Source organism: Diadema antillarum, unplaced genomic scaffold (assembly GCF_040938485.1).
Source record: "Diadema antillarum isolate AM-2024a unplaced genomic scaffold, OU_Dant_1.0 seq00001295_RagTag, whole genome shotgun sequence".
NCBI lineage: Eukaryota > Metazoa > Echinodermata > Echinoidea > Diadematoida > Diadematidae > Diadema > Diadema antillarum.
In genome coordinates, this window is record NW_027272074.1 from 276,188 (window position 1) to 295,562 (window position 19,375).

General features: G+C 38.6%; 1 protein-coding gene across 2 annotated transcripts in view; it reads left to right on the top strand.

Moving 5' to 3' along the window:
* The window catches only part of LOC139708040 (serine/threonine-protein phosphatase 2A 55 kDa regulatory subunit B delta isoform-like), a 64,885-nt gene that overhangs the window by 18,225 nt on the left and 27,285 nt on the right, over positions 1-19,375 (top strand). The window contains exon 1 of one of the 2 annotated variants that reach the window (XM_071620027.1): positions 12,653-12,811. The exons of the other annotated variant lie outside the window; for it this stretch is intronic. Coding sequence (XP_071476128.1) covers positions 12,805-12,811 — 7 coding nt within the window. The 5' untranslated portion in view covers positions 12,653-12,804. Of the gene's footprint in view, positions 1-12,652; positions 12,812-19,375 lie in introns of those variants that run through there. 2 annotated transcript variants of the gene reach the window in all.

A 19,375-nucleotide genomic window follows, 5' to 3' on the forward strand; every position in this document is an offset into this window, starting at 1 on the left:
ATCATACACATTTAAAATGGTTATGACTGAGTGAATGATACAAATGTGTATTCGAACCCCTTACCAGTAACAACACTCGACAACCCTGGGGTAGACTACAAGCCAACATGAAACCCCCCAGGTGTTATAAAAATCTGCTCATCTTACCTTTCACAAGGTCCACAATTTTTCTTTATAGGTATCTAATAAGAGCATGCCCGTTCAATGCGAACATGTTCAAAATTTTGGTTGATTTGGGGGAAGTACTAATGTAATGTATCATCTATCTAACTGTTGTGTCAAAATCTTCATCTTCCTTATCCCTTCTTGACCGTTCAATTCCTTTTGGTGACATACCTTGTGTATCTTCCTGATCGAACAGAATTCTTACATCTTTGAAACCTCTTCTGAAATGGGTCACAACCAAAATATTAGCAATAAAACATGCATACATGTACTAACTAAACCTCTTATAGTGCTTCAGTGATGATGTACAAATTAAATTCATACCTTCAGCAACAAGACATGCCCCTGTCGAGTAATGGATGTACGTCCAGATACTACTTCATACTGTACAATGTACTTGCTTCCATAACATTTATCAAGAATATCATGAAGGATAATATTTAGTTTAATCAGGGCTCATAATTCTGCCATCTGTACAAACTCCAAAGTAATTTAAATGCACATAATTTAACATATACTATCTTGCATAGTTCCACACATTGATGTATCTGTAATGGTCGAACTTCACATTTACTACAACAACCGTGCTTTTCAAAGAATATACATGTACATCCTCTTTACTAAAAATGTTACCGTAAAGATGAATGAAGTTGATATACAGTAACATACTGTAATATGTTACAATTGTATATCAACTTCATTCTTCCTATTGTATCATATCACATATTTAGCACCTTTCTGAGGTAGGTTATCATGATCACATACTGCTCTAGGTTTTTCAATGAAATGAAAAAGTTGACAGGTGTACTAATCAGTTGTTTCTATTCTTGTGAGGAAGTCACTCAGCGCTTGCAAAACAGCAGTGCTCTCCTTGATAAAAATCTGTCAGAGATTGAATGGTACGTGTGCATCCAAGAAAACAAAATACACTATAGAACTGACAGTGTAGATCTTCTCGTTTATGTCATGCAGATTTTCCTGGAGGCCACAGAGAAGAGAATCACCTTAAATATGCATGTTCCATCGGTGTGATGTCAGGTACTGGGGATACCTACATATACAATGTGACACAAATAGAGAAAATTAATCATAGATGATATTATAAACCATTATTCACAATAACATGTCCGAAAACATTATGTTGGAGTAAACCCCAATTCAAGCAGAGAGAAACTACAGACATGCACTGTACTATGGTAAACATATGAAGAGTCTGTTCGCAAAAACCGATAAGTCCATTTTTGAAGATTTTCAAGTACGGTCTCTGTCATAAAGTACAAAATAACACCTTTTAAATGAGATATCGGTCACTACATATAAAAGGGCATTTTTGAAGTTATGGTCAAAAGAAGCAAAAATTTTCTTAGTATTCTCTTTATTTTTCCTGACCTTTAATCGCAAATATCTCCATTTGGCAAATATGGACTTATCGGTTTTTGCGAACAAACTCTTCATATTATTCTGAGAATAATTGCATTCATTCAGACATCCTCGTAAACTTTATTGTTACAAATTGTAGATGCGGAAGACTAATAATACATCTCTATATTTACTGACAACCTGTATACCAACTTGAAAAATTCAAATAGCCTGGTACTCTATTAGTGTTAACATTGCAGCCGGGTCAACTCTTAAACATGTCATGAAAATTATGTTTACATCAAATACTAGAATCGCTCTTGTGCCTTCTTTCTCCATGCGAAATGAGATGGCAGATGAGATTCAACAAAACAAAATGCTTCGTTATGCACATTTCACATAAAAAGAACCTAATTAAGGCAACTTATTATATTGGAGAAACCATCTTGGAGGCTGTTACAGATCACACTTACTTAGGGATCCAATTAAACAATAAATTGAACTGGGCAAATCACATTCGAGGTGTATCTTCAAAAGGAAACCAAATCCTTGGCCTCCTGCGAAGAAATCTCTTCAGTTGCTTGTCAAAAGTCAAATCCATCGCCTACAAAACCCTCGTACGACCCAGACTAGAGTACTGCGCATCAGTTTGGGACCCATACCAGAAAGAATATATAACTCAACTGGAAGCCATTCAACGACGATCTGCCAGATTTGTCCTCAACATCCACCAAAGAACCTCCAGTGTCACTGACATGCTTGAACGCCTTGAGTGGAAACCACTTGAACATCGTAGGGCTGCCCTGTAGACTGACATTACTCTATAAATCGATCTACAATTTTAATGCTCTGGATACGTCTCATCTGCAATCAAGTCCACTGGAAAACAGCAGGACGACAAGGCAACAACAGTCTATTTTCTTCAGAAAGTTAAAAACATCAAAAGATTGTTATAAGTATTCTTTATTCCCGAGAACCTGTGCTGAATGGAATCTCCTTCCACCGGATATCAGAGAAGCTCCCAGTCTAAACTCATTCAAACGGAAGTTACATTCATTTGACTTGGGGAAAATTATCCAAAAAGCACATTACAAAATATAAACGCTCCGCTCACTCGACCACGCCTGCACGTTTATATCCCTGATGTGGAGTTTGTGCAGTATCTCACCAGATCCAGATCCAGAAAGAAAAAAACTAATAATAATAATATTGAATCTATACTGTTCTTGTTTGTATTAACTTAGTGATGAGTAGGTGCCTAAATCATATAATAATTAACTACTAAGACTCAAGAGATGAAGACTAAGACCCTGTTTATTATAGACAGCATACACATTGTACACTGTACAATTTTTGTGAATAAGTTGTAAATTCAAATTTACAAATTGCCATCGCCACATACAATTGTAGGCCTACCGCCACCGGCCTACACTGACTCACTGTACACAACACACGATATCACGAAGTTCCAATTGAGCGAATGAACAACGCTAATTTCAATATATGGGACTGACCCTGCACCTCCGCAGAGATCGTTAACAACGGTGCATTTACGGTCCGAAAAAGTCCCCTTCCGCACTAGATGCGATCACGTGACCTTCCGGAGGACTAGAATACATTATTTGGCCTCTAAAAATGCAATCTTCAGGCCTAATTTTTAACAAGTTATGCTTCTAGGGCACCGTCGATCTTGGTATCTGCGTAAAGCACGAAGTATTGCCGACCTGATGAACAAAAACTAAAAGTCACATCAATGTCATCAATCCCCTTTTTAGATGGGTCAGCAGCCAGCTATAAACACGGGAATGTTTTGAAAGAGGAAAAATACTATGTCAACTTCGAGATACTATTTAAACGGCAAAAAAATACTCATTTTGAACCGGAAAAAATAGCATGTCGATCACCAGAAGTCAGACATCAAACTTACCCCACAACATCGCTGTTGAAAAGCGTTGTAAAACACACGTTAATTATTCAGCAAGACGTCAGGCGTAGATTCAACTCTCGATGTAGTATGCATGTAACGGCACGAGCGTGCATGTGAGTGAGGCCGAGGCGAGGACCGTCGACTGCTAGCTAGCTCGCCTCGCGTCGCTTCCGCGCCAGCGTAGCGCGCTAAATCTAGGTACTGCATAGCCAGACTCACCTCAGCTCAGTGCTAAGTGCCATGGCACTGTGACTCCTCTCAGACTGGCGCCACCTTTTGGCCGGGAAAAAAGAGGAACGTATTTTTTTTTTATCGGAGTGAAATGGTTTTATCAGAGTGAAATGGTTTTAGCGCAGTGAAATGGTTTCGTCTGAGTGATATGGTACGCCAAAGTGAAATGTATTTTTGTGAAGAGTGAAATGAATTTGTATTTAAAAGTGAAATGTATTTTTGTGAAAAGTGAAATGAATCTTTATGTAAAAGTGAAATGTATTTTTGTGAAAAGTGAAATGAATCTTTATGTAAAAGTGAAATGTATTTTTGTGAAAAGTGAAATGAATTTTAATTCAAAAGTGAAATGTATTTTTGTGAAAAGTGAGATGAAGTTTAATTCAAAAGTGAAATGTATTTTTGTGAAAAGTGAAATGAATTTTAATTTAAAAGTGAAATGTATTATTGTGAAAAGTGAAATGTATTTTTATAAAAAGTAAAATCAATGTTTGTGAGTGAAATGTATTTGTTAAAAGTGAAATGAATATTGGCTGGAGTGAAATGAATTTTGTATTGTTTCCTTAATGGCGTTCCATACTGCCCTCCTTTGAATTAAGTTCTGGGAGAGATCAAGGGATCTTTCTGTCTTTCACCACCTCCTCTCTGATCATGAGTTCTCCTTTTTGTCCATGTCGAATCTTCTCTCCTCGACCTGGCCTATATAAATGTTTATCCGTCTCTATCTGATCACGCCGCTATAGGGTTCGGGGGGAGAGCCGAGCTCCGCCGAATTCGAACGAACCATAATCATACGCGATGCTGTGCCGCGCAGCTCCAATGATGCGCAACCGAATCATTTAAAGGGTGACTTCAACATTGGTACTAACACGCAGGAATGCTTAACTTGACACCAATAGGTGTCAAGTGCGCGAAGTGATGAACTCTCTTGATCTTTTGATTGCATTTATCAATTTGACTAGATTCAGTGATTATATCGACATTCAAACTATATACACGTATTTTATTTAATTGTACAAATTTATCTCTGACGACTCGGCACAATACCTTACACAGGGCTCGACACTAGCGGTGGCCCGATGGCAAGGGGCCACTGAAAATTAGTGTTAAGGCCTCCAACGTTTCATAATTATACAAATATACTTTGCCTTGAGTGTTTCGAAATTAGGCAAAGTATATTTGTTTTATATTTTGGATCAAAAATTCAAACAAAAGAAGAGGAAATGCAAAGCGATCAAGAAGTCGTATGGTGGATGCGATGTTGAAAGGGATCCTACATTGACCGTATAGCGCACCATATAAAGCTTGTCGCTGCGCACGATGTCAGAACCAAAGAGCGTAGAAACACTCTTTGGTCAGAACTGCTAAGCGCGACGCACGGTTAAGGTGCGAAGCGGTGCGAAGCAATGGGCAATGTCAGAATTGTTTTATGACGTCACAATCTTTTGGTAGAAATTGATGTATTTCACAGGTGACGCACGGTACGAGCAGTGCGCAATGTCAAAATTGCTTTGTGGCGTCACAATTTTTTGCTAGAAATTGTTACAAAGCAAAGCAAAGCTGCGCACAATTTCAGAATTGCTTTGTGACATCATTTTGCAATTAGTATACTATTTGCAAAATTACGTCACATACTATTTGCAAAATGCCGTCATAGAAGTGACGTCATTTTGCAAATAGTACTTTATGGACTGTCAACTTTCTGAAATAGCTGAAAATATCTATAATCACGTGAAGCTCTTTCAACCAATCACCAGAGGATAAATTTTTGATCCAAAATAGAAAAGCATATATTTTGGTGTTCCGATCTGGCAACTAATAAGATTCAAAACAGCATTGCTATGTTTCATTTTTGCATATATAGGGACCCTGCATTTTTTTTCGGGCCACCAACATTTCACATTTAATGATATTACTGGCCTGAACGGGCCATCAAGGGGAAAAAAAGAAAGGTACGGAGTTTCGAACCCTGCCTTATGTACTGTATGACTAATACCATGCATTACTTGTTTACTGATAACAAATTACAAGAGCTAAAACGTTTCTTTGTGCTTTGTTCTGATGCAAGTCGCACCAATGAAAGAAGAAAAGAAAATGAAAACCATTCTGTTTGTTAATGAAAATATACTTGTGAACGGGTAGCAATGAATTAATCGACGTAATAGAAGTGTGCCTATAACCTTTCTTGTGAGGTATCGAACGAAATGGCGTGATCACTACGGCTCAATCTGATTGGTACTTCTTCGTCAACGAAGCTTACCGCTCTGTAAGATTTTTTTTTTTCAAACAATATTTTATTTCGATTCCATCATCCATCCTTGATTACAATTGAACATTCAGTTGTTGTTGCTAGCTGCGTGACACTTCAAACATATTACAAAATATTACAAAGTAATTCTTAGGACTGTCATTGTGTCAATTTCTGATTATTCTACTATACACAATACACAGTAACTGCTTTACAAAATAAATAGTCATCCCCGCATCAATTTTTGATAATGGGTCAGCAAAACCAATATGTATGTACAATACACAATAAAAAATATACCCATTAACTGCGTTCATATACTCATCACAGCAGTAATTATTAGGTAATGAAATTAACAATTGTTAAGGGGTCAAACAAAAGGCCTGCATACCTATGTATCAGGGGTCAACAAAAAGCCTACATACCTATGTACACACATACATACAAAAGCTTTACAAATGTACATGATCAATGTCTGTACATAATCCATATCTATAAAACATTACCCCTCCATCGCTCACCCGAATCACCTCATCAACACTTCCCCCTCTAGGCATACTCACAGGTATACCTCACTCCAGCACAGATACAAGCGCATATTTAACCCGTTCCGTACGGGAACCTGGTGGTCCGTGTATTAAGTCTATGGGGATTTCAGAATTCAGTATGGAACGGGTTAAGCACACACACACACACACGCACACACAACACAGAACCTGTTCACCAAACAATCAACCACACAACAAACATGCACAAAAAGAGAGAGGAAAAAAAAGAACAAAGTTGACTCGTGTATATCGAACTGCCCAACCCCCTGAATAAAATGTTACCCCTTCGATCATTATAAATCATACAGTAAATTATGGATATGACTTTTGTATACATACAGCTCTCCGAATATAAGAAGCTCACCGCATACGCTCTCTCATTAGCCTTTTGTCAAGGCCCTCTCGCCGTATGGTGAAGAGAGCCCAGCTGAGTGGGGTTGCGCGAGGTCGCGCTCGGCTGGGCTCGCTTCGCTCGCCTTATTACAGCGAGAGGGCCTTGACAAAAGGCTACTCTCTCATTAGTTCTCTTTGTTAGAAGTGTAGAATCATACTTTATATAATCTGTACATACAGTGGACTCCCATTATAACGATGTCCTTGGGACGTGCAGTTTTCTTTCGTTATATCGAATTTTCGTTATAATCGAAAAAACACACACAATAAAACACATAGAACGGATAGTGTTGCGGCCCGAATTTTTACTTCGTTGTAACCGGAATTTCGTTATAACCGTGTTCGTTACAACGGGATTGCACTGTAATGTGTTGAAGACCATGCAGTTAATTTCTTTATCTTCTGTCATGATCGAGGTAATCATTACCTGATTTCATATTTATAATCATTGCATAATTCATAAACATTCACTTGAGTGTGTATGAAACAGACATATGAAACTTTCACTGTAATTTGTCAATCCTTTTGATACAAATTTACTTACCTCATGATGCAAGGATAATTTCTGAAGAATAAAGTCAGTGATCAAAACACAGTCTGTCCGTTTGTTATAATCACCATGGTTGAAGTTTCACCCTCATCGCATGCACTGCCAGCTGTCACAACAGTGAAGAGCGGGGAAGTGCATGAGGGCAGCAGACAATATGGCAGAATGAGGCTGAGGAAAGAGTATAGAGCTCACACCTGTAAATAAAATGGAATGTCCCAGACCCCTTCACAAATTCGTACCAAAGATACCAAAATAAATGAAGAAAAAAATTGATTAAAAATCAATAATGCAGTTTGGCAAAAAAAAAAAACCCTGAATAACTGCAGATATTGAGTGTGAATTCCTCTACAAACTGCATTTTGGTTGGAAGATGACAGCTTCTCTCATGGAATTAGTCTCTCAATGGACTATAATTATTTCATTGGGTGCATGTACAGAAAATAGGTGATTTTTTGGGTGAAAAGAACTCGTAATCTGGCTTTACGGACACCTTGGACAGAGTTTGAGCTGAAGAACCCTCCTTGGGAATTTGATGGATAGAAAGATATATCTCACTTATCCAGGTCAGTGAAGATGAAACATTTCATTTCTCCCAACTATTTTAGAGATTTTTTTTTGCATTTTGAAATTTAACACACGTGTCTATGGGAAATTTTACCCGTGTGAGCCCTATAGAGTATGCATGTAATGTACACAAGTCAATGGGAAGCATCCATCCCATAACACAAGTTCTGCTGGTTAATGTTGATCTATTTTGTCAAATCCCTCCCCCCCCTTCCCCTATCCCCCCCCCCCCCCGCCCCCACCCTCCTCTACCCCCCCCCCCCCCCAACTCTGCTTAACTACAATTTGCTTTCTTATTATGTTCTTGTGGTACTAGATCTGTAGTACATAGTCCTCAGTATCACACAACTTTGAATGATTGTTGTATTTTAATGTATTTCTTTGTTTTGGCTACCACTGAAACAGCTCAAAGTACATAAAGTTAATCTGTTTGATAAATCAAAGTCTTTTACAGTACTTTGTAGGCAATAATGTGATGATAACAACCCCTTAATCAAGGATAACTGCCTGCATCTATGTATTCATCTTATGTAATAAAAAGAACTAATCAATGCTGCAAGATATATTTTTGAAAAAACCCCAAAGGGCATCATTTTCAAGTGTCCCTTTGAGAAGCTTTACAACCCTTCAATGTGCAATATCTCATGATGTATGGGCAAATATCATCAAAAACACATTTATGATGTTAAAAACTCAATTAAGAAATATGACATCTACTATAGAGGAAGAGAGGAAAGGACAGCATGCAGAATGGGGGGGGGGGGAAGGGGTGAAGAATGAAGCATGGCCGGCGCCACGTTTTCAAAATGGGGGGGGGGGGGCACTTCAGACTTCTGGTGCCACTTCCGGGTTTCATCAACTAACAAGCAAAAAAAAAAAAAAAATCTTCCGCGCAATGCATGGTGCCACTTCCGGGTGTCTTCACCTGACAAGCAAAAAAAAAACAACAAAAAAACAACAAAAAAACAAAAAACAAAAAACAAAAATGTCTTCAGCGCAAAAACAAAGGCCTTACCGCGCTCACTGACTTCAAGGTTTCTATATCTATTTCTTTCTAGTACCACTATACGCACTTTCCGGGGTCAAAAGAGTGGGGGGAGGGCCCAAAGTGGTGGCACCTTATGTTTTCCTCTGTATGGTGCAAAAAAGGTGGGAGACCGAGCCCCCAAGCCCCCCCCCCCCCCCCCCCCCCCCCCGATTCCGCCGGCCCTGTGAAGTGAACAGTATAGAGAGGGCGAATATAGAATGGAAGGTGCGGGAGTAATATTGGAGAGTGAAGAATAGAGTGAAATGATGAAGAATATTGTAAAAGAGGCAAAAGAGGTTTCATTCAGCACTATATATAGGACAGTGGATGAGACTCCCCACTCCCGATCGGAGGACCCGAGTTCGATTCCCGCCCAGTGCTTACGTTCTTGGACAAGATGTTTTTTACTCGCCATGTCCCTCTAGGGTAATGATAATGACAGGGCGATCTAGCAGTATATGCAGTGGTACCACTGAAGACGCTACCCTGGATAAGGACGCCCATAATTACAGGGCCGGCGGAGCGTTTTCAAAAGTGTGGGGGCCCACTTCCGGGTTTCATGAGCTAACAAGCAAAAAAAAAAAAAAAAAAAAAAGGTCCTCAGCTCATCTTTCCCCTTCCACTTCCGGGTTTCTTCAGCTGACAAACGAAAAAAAAAAAGAAAAAAAGGTCCTCAGCTCATCTCTCCCCTTCCACTTCCGGGTTTCTTCAGCTGAAAAGGTCTTAAGTGGAAAAACATAACCTTACCGCGCTCACACTGCAAGATCTCTATCTATTTCTATTCAGTGCCACTTACGTACTTCCGGGTTAAAAAAAAAGTGTGGGGGCCCAAAGTGATGACACCTTATGTATTCCTTTGTATGGTGCACAAAAAGTGTGGGGGCCCGAGCCCCCACGGCTCCGCCGGCCATGAATTATTAATATAATGTTGTTATAGCATCAATGTCTTTGTCATTGATTCATTCTGTCAATAAATTATTCGTCCCTGGTTGATCTTGTTTCATTTTCAAAACATTAAAACATTACTTTTTAATCGGGCATCAACCCTCTGTCTATGGAACTGGGTCCATAAATTGCAGAGTCATGAATACATTCTGTATTAATTTCAAAATCTTGTTCAAAACAGGTTTACCGAAAGACTCCTATTGATCTGCTTTTATTATACTATAATATTCACTAAGTTTCATGTGTAAAACGATGTTAAAAGGGTAAATGAAAAAAAAAAAGTTATTTACGTGATGTTATCACGGCGTTACATTTATTGATTCAGCAACACTGGCTTTTAAAGGGGGATGTTGTTCTAGCTGGCAAATTCCTGACCGACAAGATGTTTTTTATAGTTTATTACATTATAGCAAACCAATGGGTGAGTTCTGAGACGGTACCATCATCCCCACATTATGTAATTAGTATATGGCACTCTTTATATTGTCATTGAGACATTTCTTCTTTTGTGAGAATATTACACAGAAAACTGAAAAAAATAAAGATATTGCGTGTTCTGTGTGCCAATTGATCCAGAAAACGCCATAGCGTTGTACCCACTATTTAAAGTGTCTTACACAGAAAAGGTTAAACGTAATGTTTGTTGATTCTATTGTATTTTGTCTTTTCCAGTGATACTTTTTTTTTATTGTTTTAAGAATACATGTTTCACAGTACATGTATCACTGTGCGTTGTTGTACATGTACACCCCATGTCTACGAAGAGTAATGCGTGAACAGCGCCATCTATCAGGGTTTCTTTTTCTTTTTCGTTAGAGAACAAGAATAGAAGTTTGGGTATTACATTAGAATGTATACAGTATCCAAGTAAATGTTTGGTGCATTACTTTAAATACGGAGAAGCTTATAGATAGAAAACTCATATAAAAGAATAAGATACCATGATAAATTTTCTCACCATGAATTCCGTATTCTAACCTCTAACCCCATGAAGTATTGTATTTTCGTTTGTACATTGTATTCTTGAAAAAAAAACAGTAGAAAATAAATGAAGTGAAATATGAAAAAAGGAAAAAGTCATATACAACATACAAATGACCCCAGTTTCGCATCACTATTTATATGTAGTATTTTATCTTGTATTGTTTTGAGGTCACCATAACATGTCTTCATGATCAAGCTTTGCTTGTTATGTCGGTCTCCCTTATTATTTTGTTTTTGTTGTTGTTGTTCTGTGCTTTTATAATGCATTAATGTAACGATATTGTCGTTACGTTATAATACCAGCATTTATTTCCGATGAAGTTATAAATCAGAAGTTCCGATAATCATTGCTTTATATATCCACTTATGTTTAGTATGTCATTTCACTGTTTTAGTGATTCATGTTATACATAATTATTGAAGTTCGCGCATAAATGCAAAAAATAAAACAAAACAAAACAAAGAAACACACACACACACACACACAATGAGCTGTCCGAATCATTCTTTCTTTATCAATAAATCATTATTTATTTTTTTTTTGGGGGGGGGGGGGGGGGGTAAAATAACAATTTCCGTGAAAGAGTATATAGAAGTTAACCCGCAAACCTGACGATAGTCATAATGTTGTGTTTTTTATACGTGGATGAAGTGCCATGATTATTCCAACAAGTAATATTTGAATCGTTTTGTCTCTCTGACATGAATTAACCTTGATGTTATGTTTGTGAGTTTGTTTATTATAGTTGAAAGAGAAGAATGCTGATTTTTATTCTTATTTATCTATTCCGCTTTATTGACCTATTTTCACACTGTAGCCCTTCTAGTTATACATAAGAGCAACGCAAAATGCATAGGCCTACAAAGTTACATACAAAAGTGCAGTCAAATAATGATTTATAAAGTGCATGATATTTACAAGCGGAATACAAAATTTAAATTATGATAATTAAAAACCCAATTACATTAAAGGCGAAAACATAGCTCAAGAAATGAAGATGATTTCGAAAAAAAAAGAAGAAAATAACTGTCATCGACGTAAGAGATTTTCTTCTTAAAGTATATAGCATGTCATATCATCATATCAACGATTGTTCTCGGAAAGGGATATTTTACACTTGAAGCATGCACGAAAACAAAATTTAGGAAAAGACGAATGAGAGAGAGCTTTTGTACAACTCCAGTTTATTGGTTATATAAAGTTCACTCACATAATGTGACTCGCTGTGGTTGATAGGAGTTGGAAAGTTTGTCTACAAAGCCTCCCCAAATATCCCCCCCCCTTTGTTATGACTATAAGGCTTTTTTTTCATGGCTTAATGATCAAACAGGAGATGAAAGTGTCTATAGGTATCCATAACGTTTCCACTGCTAAACGAGAAAATAATCCGTTTTCTAAAGCGGTGTTCCAAATGATTATTTATTATGAAAAAAGAAATACACATGTATCAACAAAACGGCCGAAGCCCTCCCCTTTTAAATACGGACGCGTAGAAAATTACTTTTACTCTTTTTAGATTTGTATAGACTTGCAATTGTTAAAGTGCACAGTAACAACAAAAACAAACAAACAAACAAACAAACCACGAAATAAGGAAACAAGAGGTGTTTCCGTATTTTTAGCGTAACATCATAATTTGTGGCACATACTCTACGTTTACGTTTGGACGCGAGGTTACGCGTGACGTCACACTACAATTCCCTATCGCCTAAGTGCGCCATTTTGAAATGAAACTGCTGGAATTTTACTCTAAAAACATCCGTACGACATCAGATCCATCATTTATTTAGCAAGAGCGCTAGGGTACTAAAAATTAAGTTGAAAGGATACTGGATATCCTTTGGAGCTTATTTGAACCCAGCGCCATGGCCGGTGAGTATATTTCTGTTCGACGTTGTACATATGCACTGACATTTGAATTACCCAGTTAGCGGAAGAGCCCGCGATTTATGGGACCCATCGAATACTGTAGAGGTTTGCGTCCCGTAGCTAGAGGCGCAGCGGTCGGGAGACAACCGTGTGCTGCGAAATGGCCCACTGTGCAATTGGCTGTGAAGGGCGTATCGACAGACTAGCAATGAATCACTGTTAGAGTTGATCCTCAGCCTATTAGATGGTCTATAAGTTAATGAGCTTGTCTCATTGAGTGACAATGTAATGTGGTAGCTAGATAAAGTGCATTACAAAGTTCTTGAGAGAAAATTACCCTAAAATATTAGTGTGGGAATCGGATTCAAGTTCGAAGTTGAAGTTTTCGCGGCTCGCTCTTGCCCTTTCTTCTGCCAGCCACTGCACTGGCCACTCACTGGCACTGTCATAAAACGCACACCTAACGCTAGTTGATGTTCACATCACACTGATTCACACTCACAGTTTTGTGCAGCTACATTGTTCCAGCGTTTTACACATGTTGCTGCTACCAATAGGGGAGAGCGGGGTGAGTTGGGACGCGGGTCAAGTGGGACACGTTCTCTGAATCAAAAACTGTTCAACAAATCAGCGATTGGCTTATATCTACAATAAGCCCCTAGCAACCATACATCACACTAAGAAAGCCATGCAGTTCGGCAAATTCTAAGTATGTATAAATTGCTATTGAAAATTTTCCCCAAAATATAATGTTTTTTTAAAATCAAGTTAATTAACCTGTTGTCTTTGTGTTCATGATTTCAAGGGCACAATTGAAGCTGGTGGTGAGCCTTATTAATATGCAACTAATATAACTTGTTTTTGACAAATGCCTGCATGGTTACTGAGCAGTCGTACATATTTATGTATATGTCATGTGAGGGACAGTTGGGACAACGTGTCCCATTTGTCCCTCATAATAGCATTACATGTAAAGCAGTTCAGATTTTCAAACATGTTGTTCAAACTTGTTTTGTTGAAGTAAAGATCATTTTAAAGCATGTTTGACTGTTTTCATTACCAATGTTTCATTATGCCTTCCAACTTTGACATTTCTATAGACCATCTAGGATGTCACACTTTACCCCCACAGTCCCATTTCTCCCTTGCCGTTGTCCCACTTCACCCACGGGTGGGTCAACTTCTCCCCCAAAATAAGTTTTTTTCTTTTCATTAACTGCAGAAAATTGAGAACAGTGCTACCCCCAGCTTATAGCTCTTTATGTAACCTACCATATGAACCTTCATGCAAGCCCAACAGGAAATGTAATAATCTCTTCTATAAAAAGATATAAGAAGAAAATCGGCGAACTTGAAATAATGTCCCACTTCTCCCCGCTCTCCCCTACTCTTTGCTGCAACTAGGTAAAGTGCAAGAGCAGCTTTGTAGTGTTGGAAATTATGTCTAACGTTAGTCAATAATAGTAAAATAGGGTTGGTCCTACTAAACTTTACTCATCGACCGCCTAATTTTTGTTTGCCTGATAAGAATATTTAACACTGAAATTCATGTAAAATTTTGACCTACGTGATTGAGAAAATCCAGCACTATCAAATGCTGTTGTTCCCTTTTCAATTCGAAGTTTCAGTGCAAAAATATTACCGTCGAACTTGAGTGCCCTCTTTTCAGCTCCCAGCGGTGCCGCTCCTTTATCGACCGCTGTTTTTGTAAATTTATTGACAATGCACACAAACCGAGTTGTATTGGTGAACACTGTGTTGTACCAAGCTTTTTAGAAAATGCATTGACATTACATTATGATTCGGTTAAAGTATTCATTCGAAATTTTGTCCTTATGACTCCTTGATTTAAACCATTAAATGAATAGTGAATTTTCGTTTTCCCCACACTGCCTCATCAACAATCAAAGCCAATACATTTTTATGTGCTCTGCGTGCGCGTGCAGTGTGTAGGGTTGGGGGTACCACCTATCGTCGCCCTAAGGATCTGTAGCTTGTTTATTCTAAAAATATGACACAAATCCGCCTAATTCTTGCCTCAAATATGCCATGAATACTGCAGTTTTGAATGTTGTGACCGTCTCGTTGATTATGAATCTCCGTTTTAAAATAGCGCAATTTTAGTGCGTGCGTTCCGTTTTCTTCGCGCTGCTAAAAAGGGAACCTTGCGATCGGCACCCCCTCCCCTCCATAGTAATACACGTGAATTTCACAGCATAGGTATTACACGTGAATTTCACAGGCCATAGGTAATACACATGAATTTCACAGACACGCGTCGTTACTGAGCGGATGTGTAATTTTTAGCATGGTTTGTTTGAGTTTGATTTTCGTTTCTTCGTTTTTATTGTCTTTATAGCTCATGACACTTAATCCTGCGCGTACCTTTTCGTTCTCTACGCAAACAGCCATGATACGCAGGGTGCCGATGGGAAGGTGCCCTGCAGATAGGTTGTGCCCCAACCATACTAAGTGTTCTGTGCGCCAAAAACCAGTGGTCGGTTTCAAAAAGGGTGGTCGATGTGTAGATCTAGTAGAGTTACCATAGTCCATACTATAAACTTAGTCCATCGTTAACGTTAGACATTGAATATTAGCAATGATTAGGAGGGTCTATAAAAGGTACCGTTATTAGTATTTAGAATCTATCACCATGTGATCACTGACACTGTTGACTAATGTTGGTAAGACGTTACCAATATTAAATAACAATTCTAATGTTACACATTTTGTGAGCGAGTGTAACGGTTAGACTCAGTAGGATCTCACCTGTTGAGTGTAAACCCGGAGATGCCCTGTTGCAATTTAGTAGAACCTCTATAGACACGGCGTCTACACAGAGTAAAAGTTTAATAAAACCTCCAGTTTTCGGACACTTAAGCTTTTCTGCAATATTGTTCAATCCAAATGATCTAGTTCTAGACTAGACCTCTAGGCCCTATATCCAACAATAAATCTCAAGACTCAATGTTGACTTTGTTTTTTATAGATGTCTACAGTAGTGCATCAAAAAATTTCAAAAAATCCCAAAATATTATCACCTTGATAATCCCCCAGAATCCATCCGGCCTCTCCAGAATTTGGACGAGTGCTAACCGTGCTCCATGTCAATGTGCGTACAAGACCGCTGAAAAATACGCCGCGTGCCATACCTTGTTGCCGCAAGGTTGCACTGGGGGACGTTGCGGCGCCCGTTTGTGTCCAAATTCTGGTGACTTGGCACTTGCATTCAGCCCCTGTAAAGCTGGTGACTCGGCACTTGCATTCAGGATGTTTTTGAGGATTCTATCACACTCTGAGCTTCCAATAAGCAAAATATCTTGCAACAGAATGGGGTAATTTTTCAATTTTTAGCACTTTTTTAGGCGACCCTAATTCTTAACACAGGACCTAATTTGCGCGCGCGCGCTTTGGAAAAGTTGTGCCAATTCCGCATTTTTTGCTGCGAAATTCAGGATTTTAGATGGATTCTTGGAGGTGACTCTGGCACTTTGCTGTTGTGAATGAGTGTGCCAGTCTGTGAAATGATGTGATAAGTGTGTGTTGTGACAGTAGAATTTGCTGGCTTGTGTTAAGTGTCCAGATGCTGGAGGCCGGCTGAGAACTGGATGTTTTACTCTATACTGTGGGAGTGCCCTTTTGAGTCAACAGAGTGGTGTCTCTGGCACTGTATGATGAAAAAAAGAAACACAAATTTAAGCACCTCTAAAAGTGCCTTATTTTACCAGCAAATGGCTTACAACACGAGCATGATTAGGGTAAAACCCCCAGTATTCAGTCATTTCAGCTTTTCTGCAGTAGTTTTGAAACTACATTTGAATTTGAGTTTTGAATACTACATACAAAATCATATCTAGAACGCAGCAATGTAAAAAGATCCTCTATCTCATTTTTTTTTTGTTAAATACATCATAGAATTTCACAAAATCTGAAAATATATCACCTTGAAAACCCCCCAGAATATACGGTCACTGCGATCAGAATATGGTCAGGCGTTCAATGTCAGTGAGCATTCAAAGGCGCTGAAAAATGTGCTGCGCTGCGCTAGGGTCTATATGGTAGGTGTCCAACACATCCACACTGTACCTTGAAACCGACACCCCTCTATGTTGTATGCTTTGCGCGTAAAGAATGAACGTTCACGCATGAGACTGCGTGCAGCGATTTTCTATTCTTCACTGGAGATTTGAATTGAATATATCAAAATAATTGCTGAAAAGATGGATAATAAGCAATAACAACAGCAAAATGGATACCAGAGATTATGAATACACGTAGGAAAAGCATTACTCTCACTTCACACGTATTGTCAAGAGGGAGAAGGGGTGTCGGTTTCAAAATTACTGCGCAACCGAGTGCGTCAATATAACACCTACATTGCACGCGTTCAAAGCAGTTAATCTGAAAGCATGTACCTCAGATCGCATTTTTGATACGCGCTTGCAAATTTAGAGTATTTTCTTTACATGTGAGTAAAATTTCAGGCAAATTGTGAGATATTATATTGTTTCTATTAATAGAAAAACGTAAAGGGTGTCCACGTATTAGACACCCATCCATACCTTGTTGGCGCAAAATTGCATCATGGACATTGCGGCGCCCGTTGGTGACCAAATTCTGGCAAGTCGGCACTTGCATTCAACCCCTGTACATTGAGTCACTGCATCGGCACGCATGGAGATTTTGTTTTTCTGTTGCGTTTTTGTGGATACCATCACACTCTGACCTTGCGATATAAGCAAAAAATCGTGCAAGAGAATGGCGTATTTCTCGATTTTTAGAGCTTTTTTTGGTGATGTACAATATGTATGTACACACATGCCAGTGCATATGTTTGTATACGATGTCTAACATTATGCATATCCCTCCTTATTGACAAACCTCAAGCTGAGAGAGAGTGCAGTGATAGTGGTTGCTGAGTGTGCATGCAGTGTGTTGAAGGGATAGTGTACGTGTAGTTCTGGTTGAGATTCAGGATTCAGGTTTTAGCTTTTTGTGAGAGTAATATTACAAACAATAAAATATTAAAGATCTTACGATTCCAAGAGCAATTCAAAGTTTATTTGATAAAATTGGTTATGAAATGGCTGAGATATCAACAAACAAACAAAGTAAAACCAGTGGTTCTAACAAAAGGTGGGACCCACCGTTTGTTAGGACCACTTTGTTGTTGTTGTTTTTGATATTTCAGCCATTTCAAAACCAATCTTTATCAAATATGTACTTCAAACTGCTCTTAGAATCGTATGCTCTTTAAAATCCAACATTTATGTGGTTTCCAATTATCTCTTAAAAAGTTAAAACCTGAATCCCCATCTCAACCAGAACTACCATTTCTTTAAAGTGTGTATGTACTACTAGTAGGGTGTCTGGAGTATTTTGGTAACTTTTAATAAAGCCAATTATGAATTAGATTTTATTTCATATTAAAGGGAATTGTCATTCAAGAGATTTAAATTTCTATGGCGAAATGATGTTTCTATCTTGAGAAATTAAGCTTTCAAATCACGGCGGTATTACCACTTTTTATCGCCAAAAATGGTGAATGGCCAAAAAGGGGTCCAAATCATGTTTGCAAATAGCGCCGAAAAGCTCCATGAGTGTGCAGATCTCCAGTGACTGGTAAAATGAGTGTACAGCAGTTAACTAAAACGCATAACCAGCGCAGAAGCCACTCCCCCTTGTGTCATACTCTTTGCACTGTCTGCGTACATACGTTGTACGTGCGATGCTCACTTGCTACCCTTATATTTTGTTCATATTAGCAGTCCAGTGCCATACTATGCCTTATGAAATTATAAACAGCTATGTGATCATTACCAATTCACATGTAATACAGTACTTGTTCTCTGTTTTCGAACCGATTAAAGCCAGATAGTTTGTGAGCGTGACTGTATCCATGTGCACATTGTTGTAGAGCTATCGCAAGCGACAGCTCAAATTTTCTGTTTAGGAGTGAATGCAGTGGCATGAATACGGATGTATGTACACACACACACACACACACACACACACACACACACAGACAGACCTAGCTAGCTACAGTAGCTCGCTGCATACGCATGCAATCTAGCTTCGCGTGGCAAATGCCATGTGACTGAGATGTGTGTTAAAGTACATATTATGCATGCCTTTTGTGCGAATGTTACTATGAATTCTCGCATATGAAGCCACGCCTATTACAAAACATTCACTGTGATGAAAAAAAAAAATATGTTACAAGGGGTGTTGCCAAGGCAATATCCTAGCACCAAGACATGGAGCTAGCGAAAAACTAACCTCACTATCAGATTCAGTATACACTTGTATCCTAAGCTACTTGCATGCCACATGGCAGTTCAATTACCGAAGCAAAGTAATGCCAAATATTCTAAAGCTCTTTTTTCACACATACATTTGTTTGCTAATTCTGGATGTCACATATAACTGTAAACACTCAAGCAGTGGTGGCGGCGCTATTTGATTTCCATGAAAATGAGTCCACAACAACATTGTGCCGGTGCACAGCACGAGCTGTATATAATTGTTTAACGGAGTATAGGTACATATCTCGAAACTACGACAGTT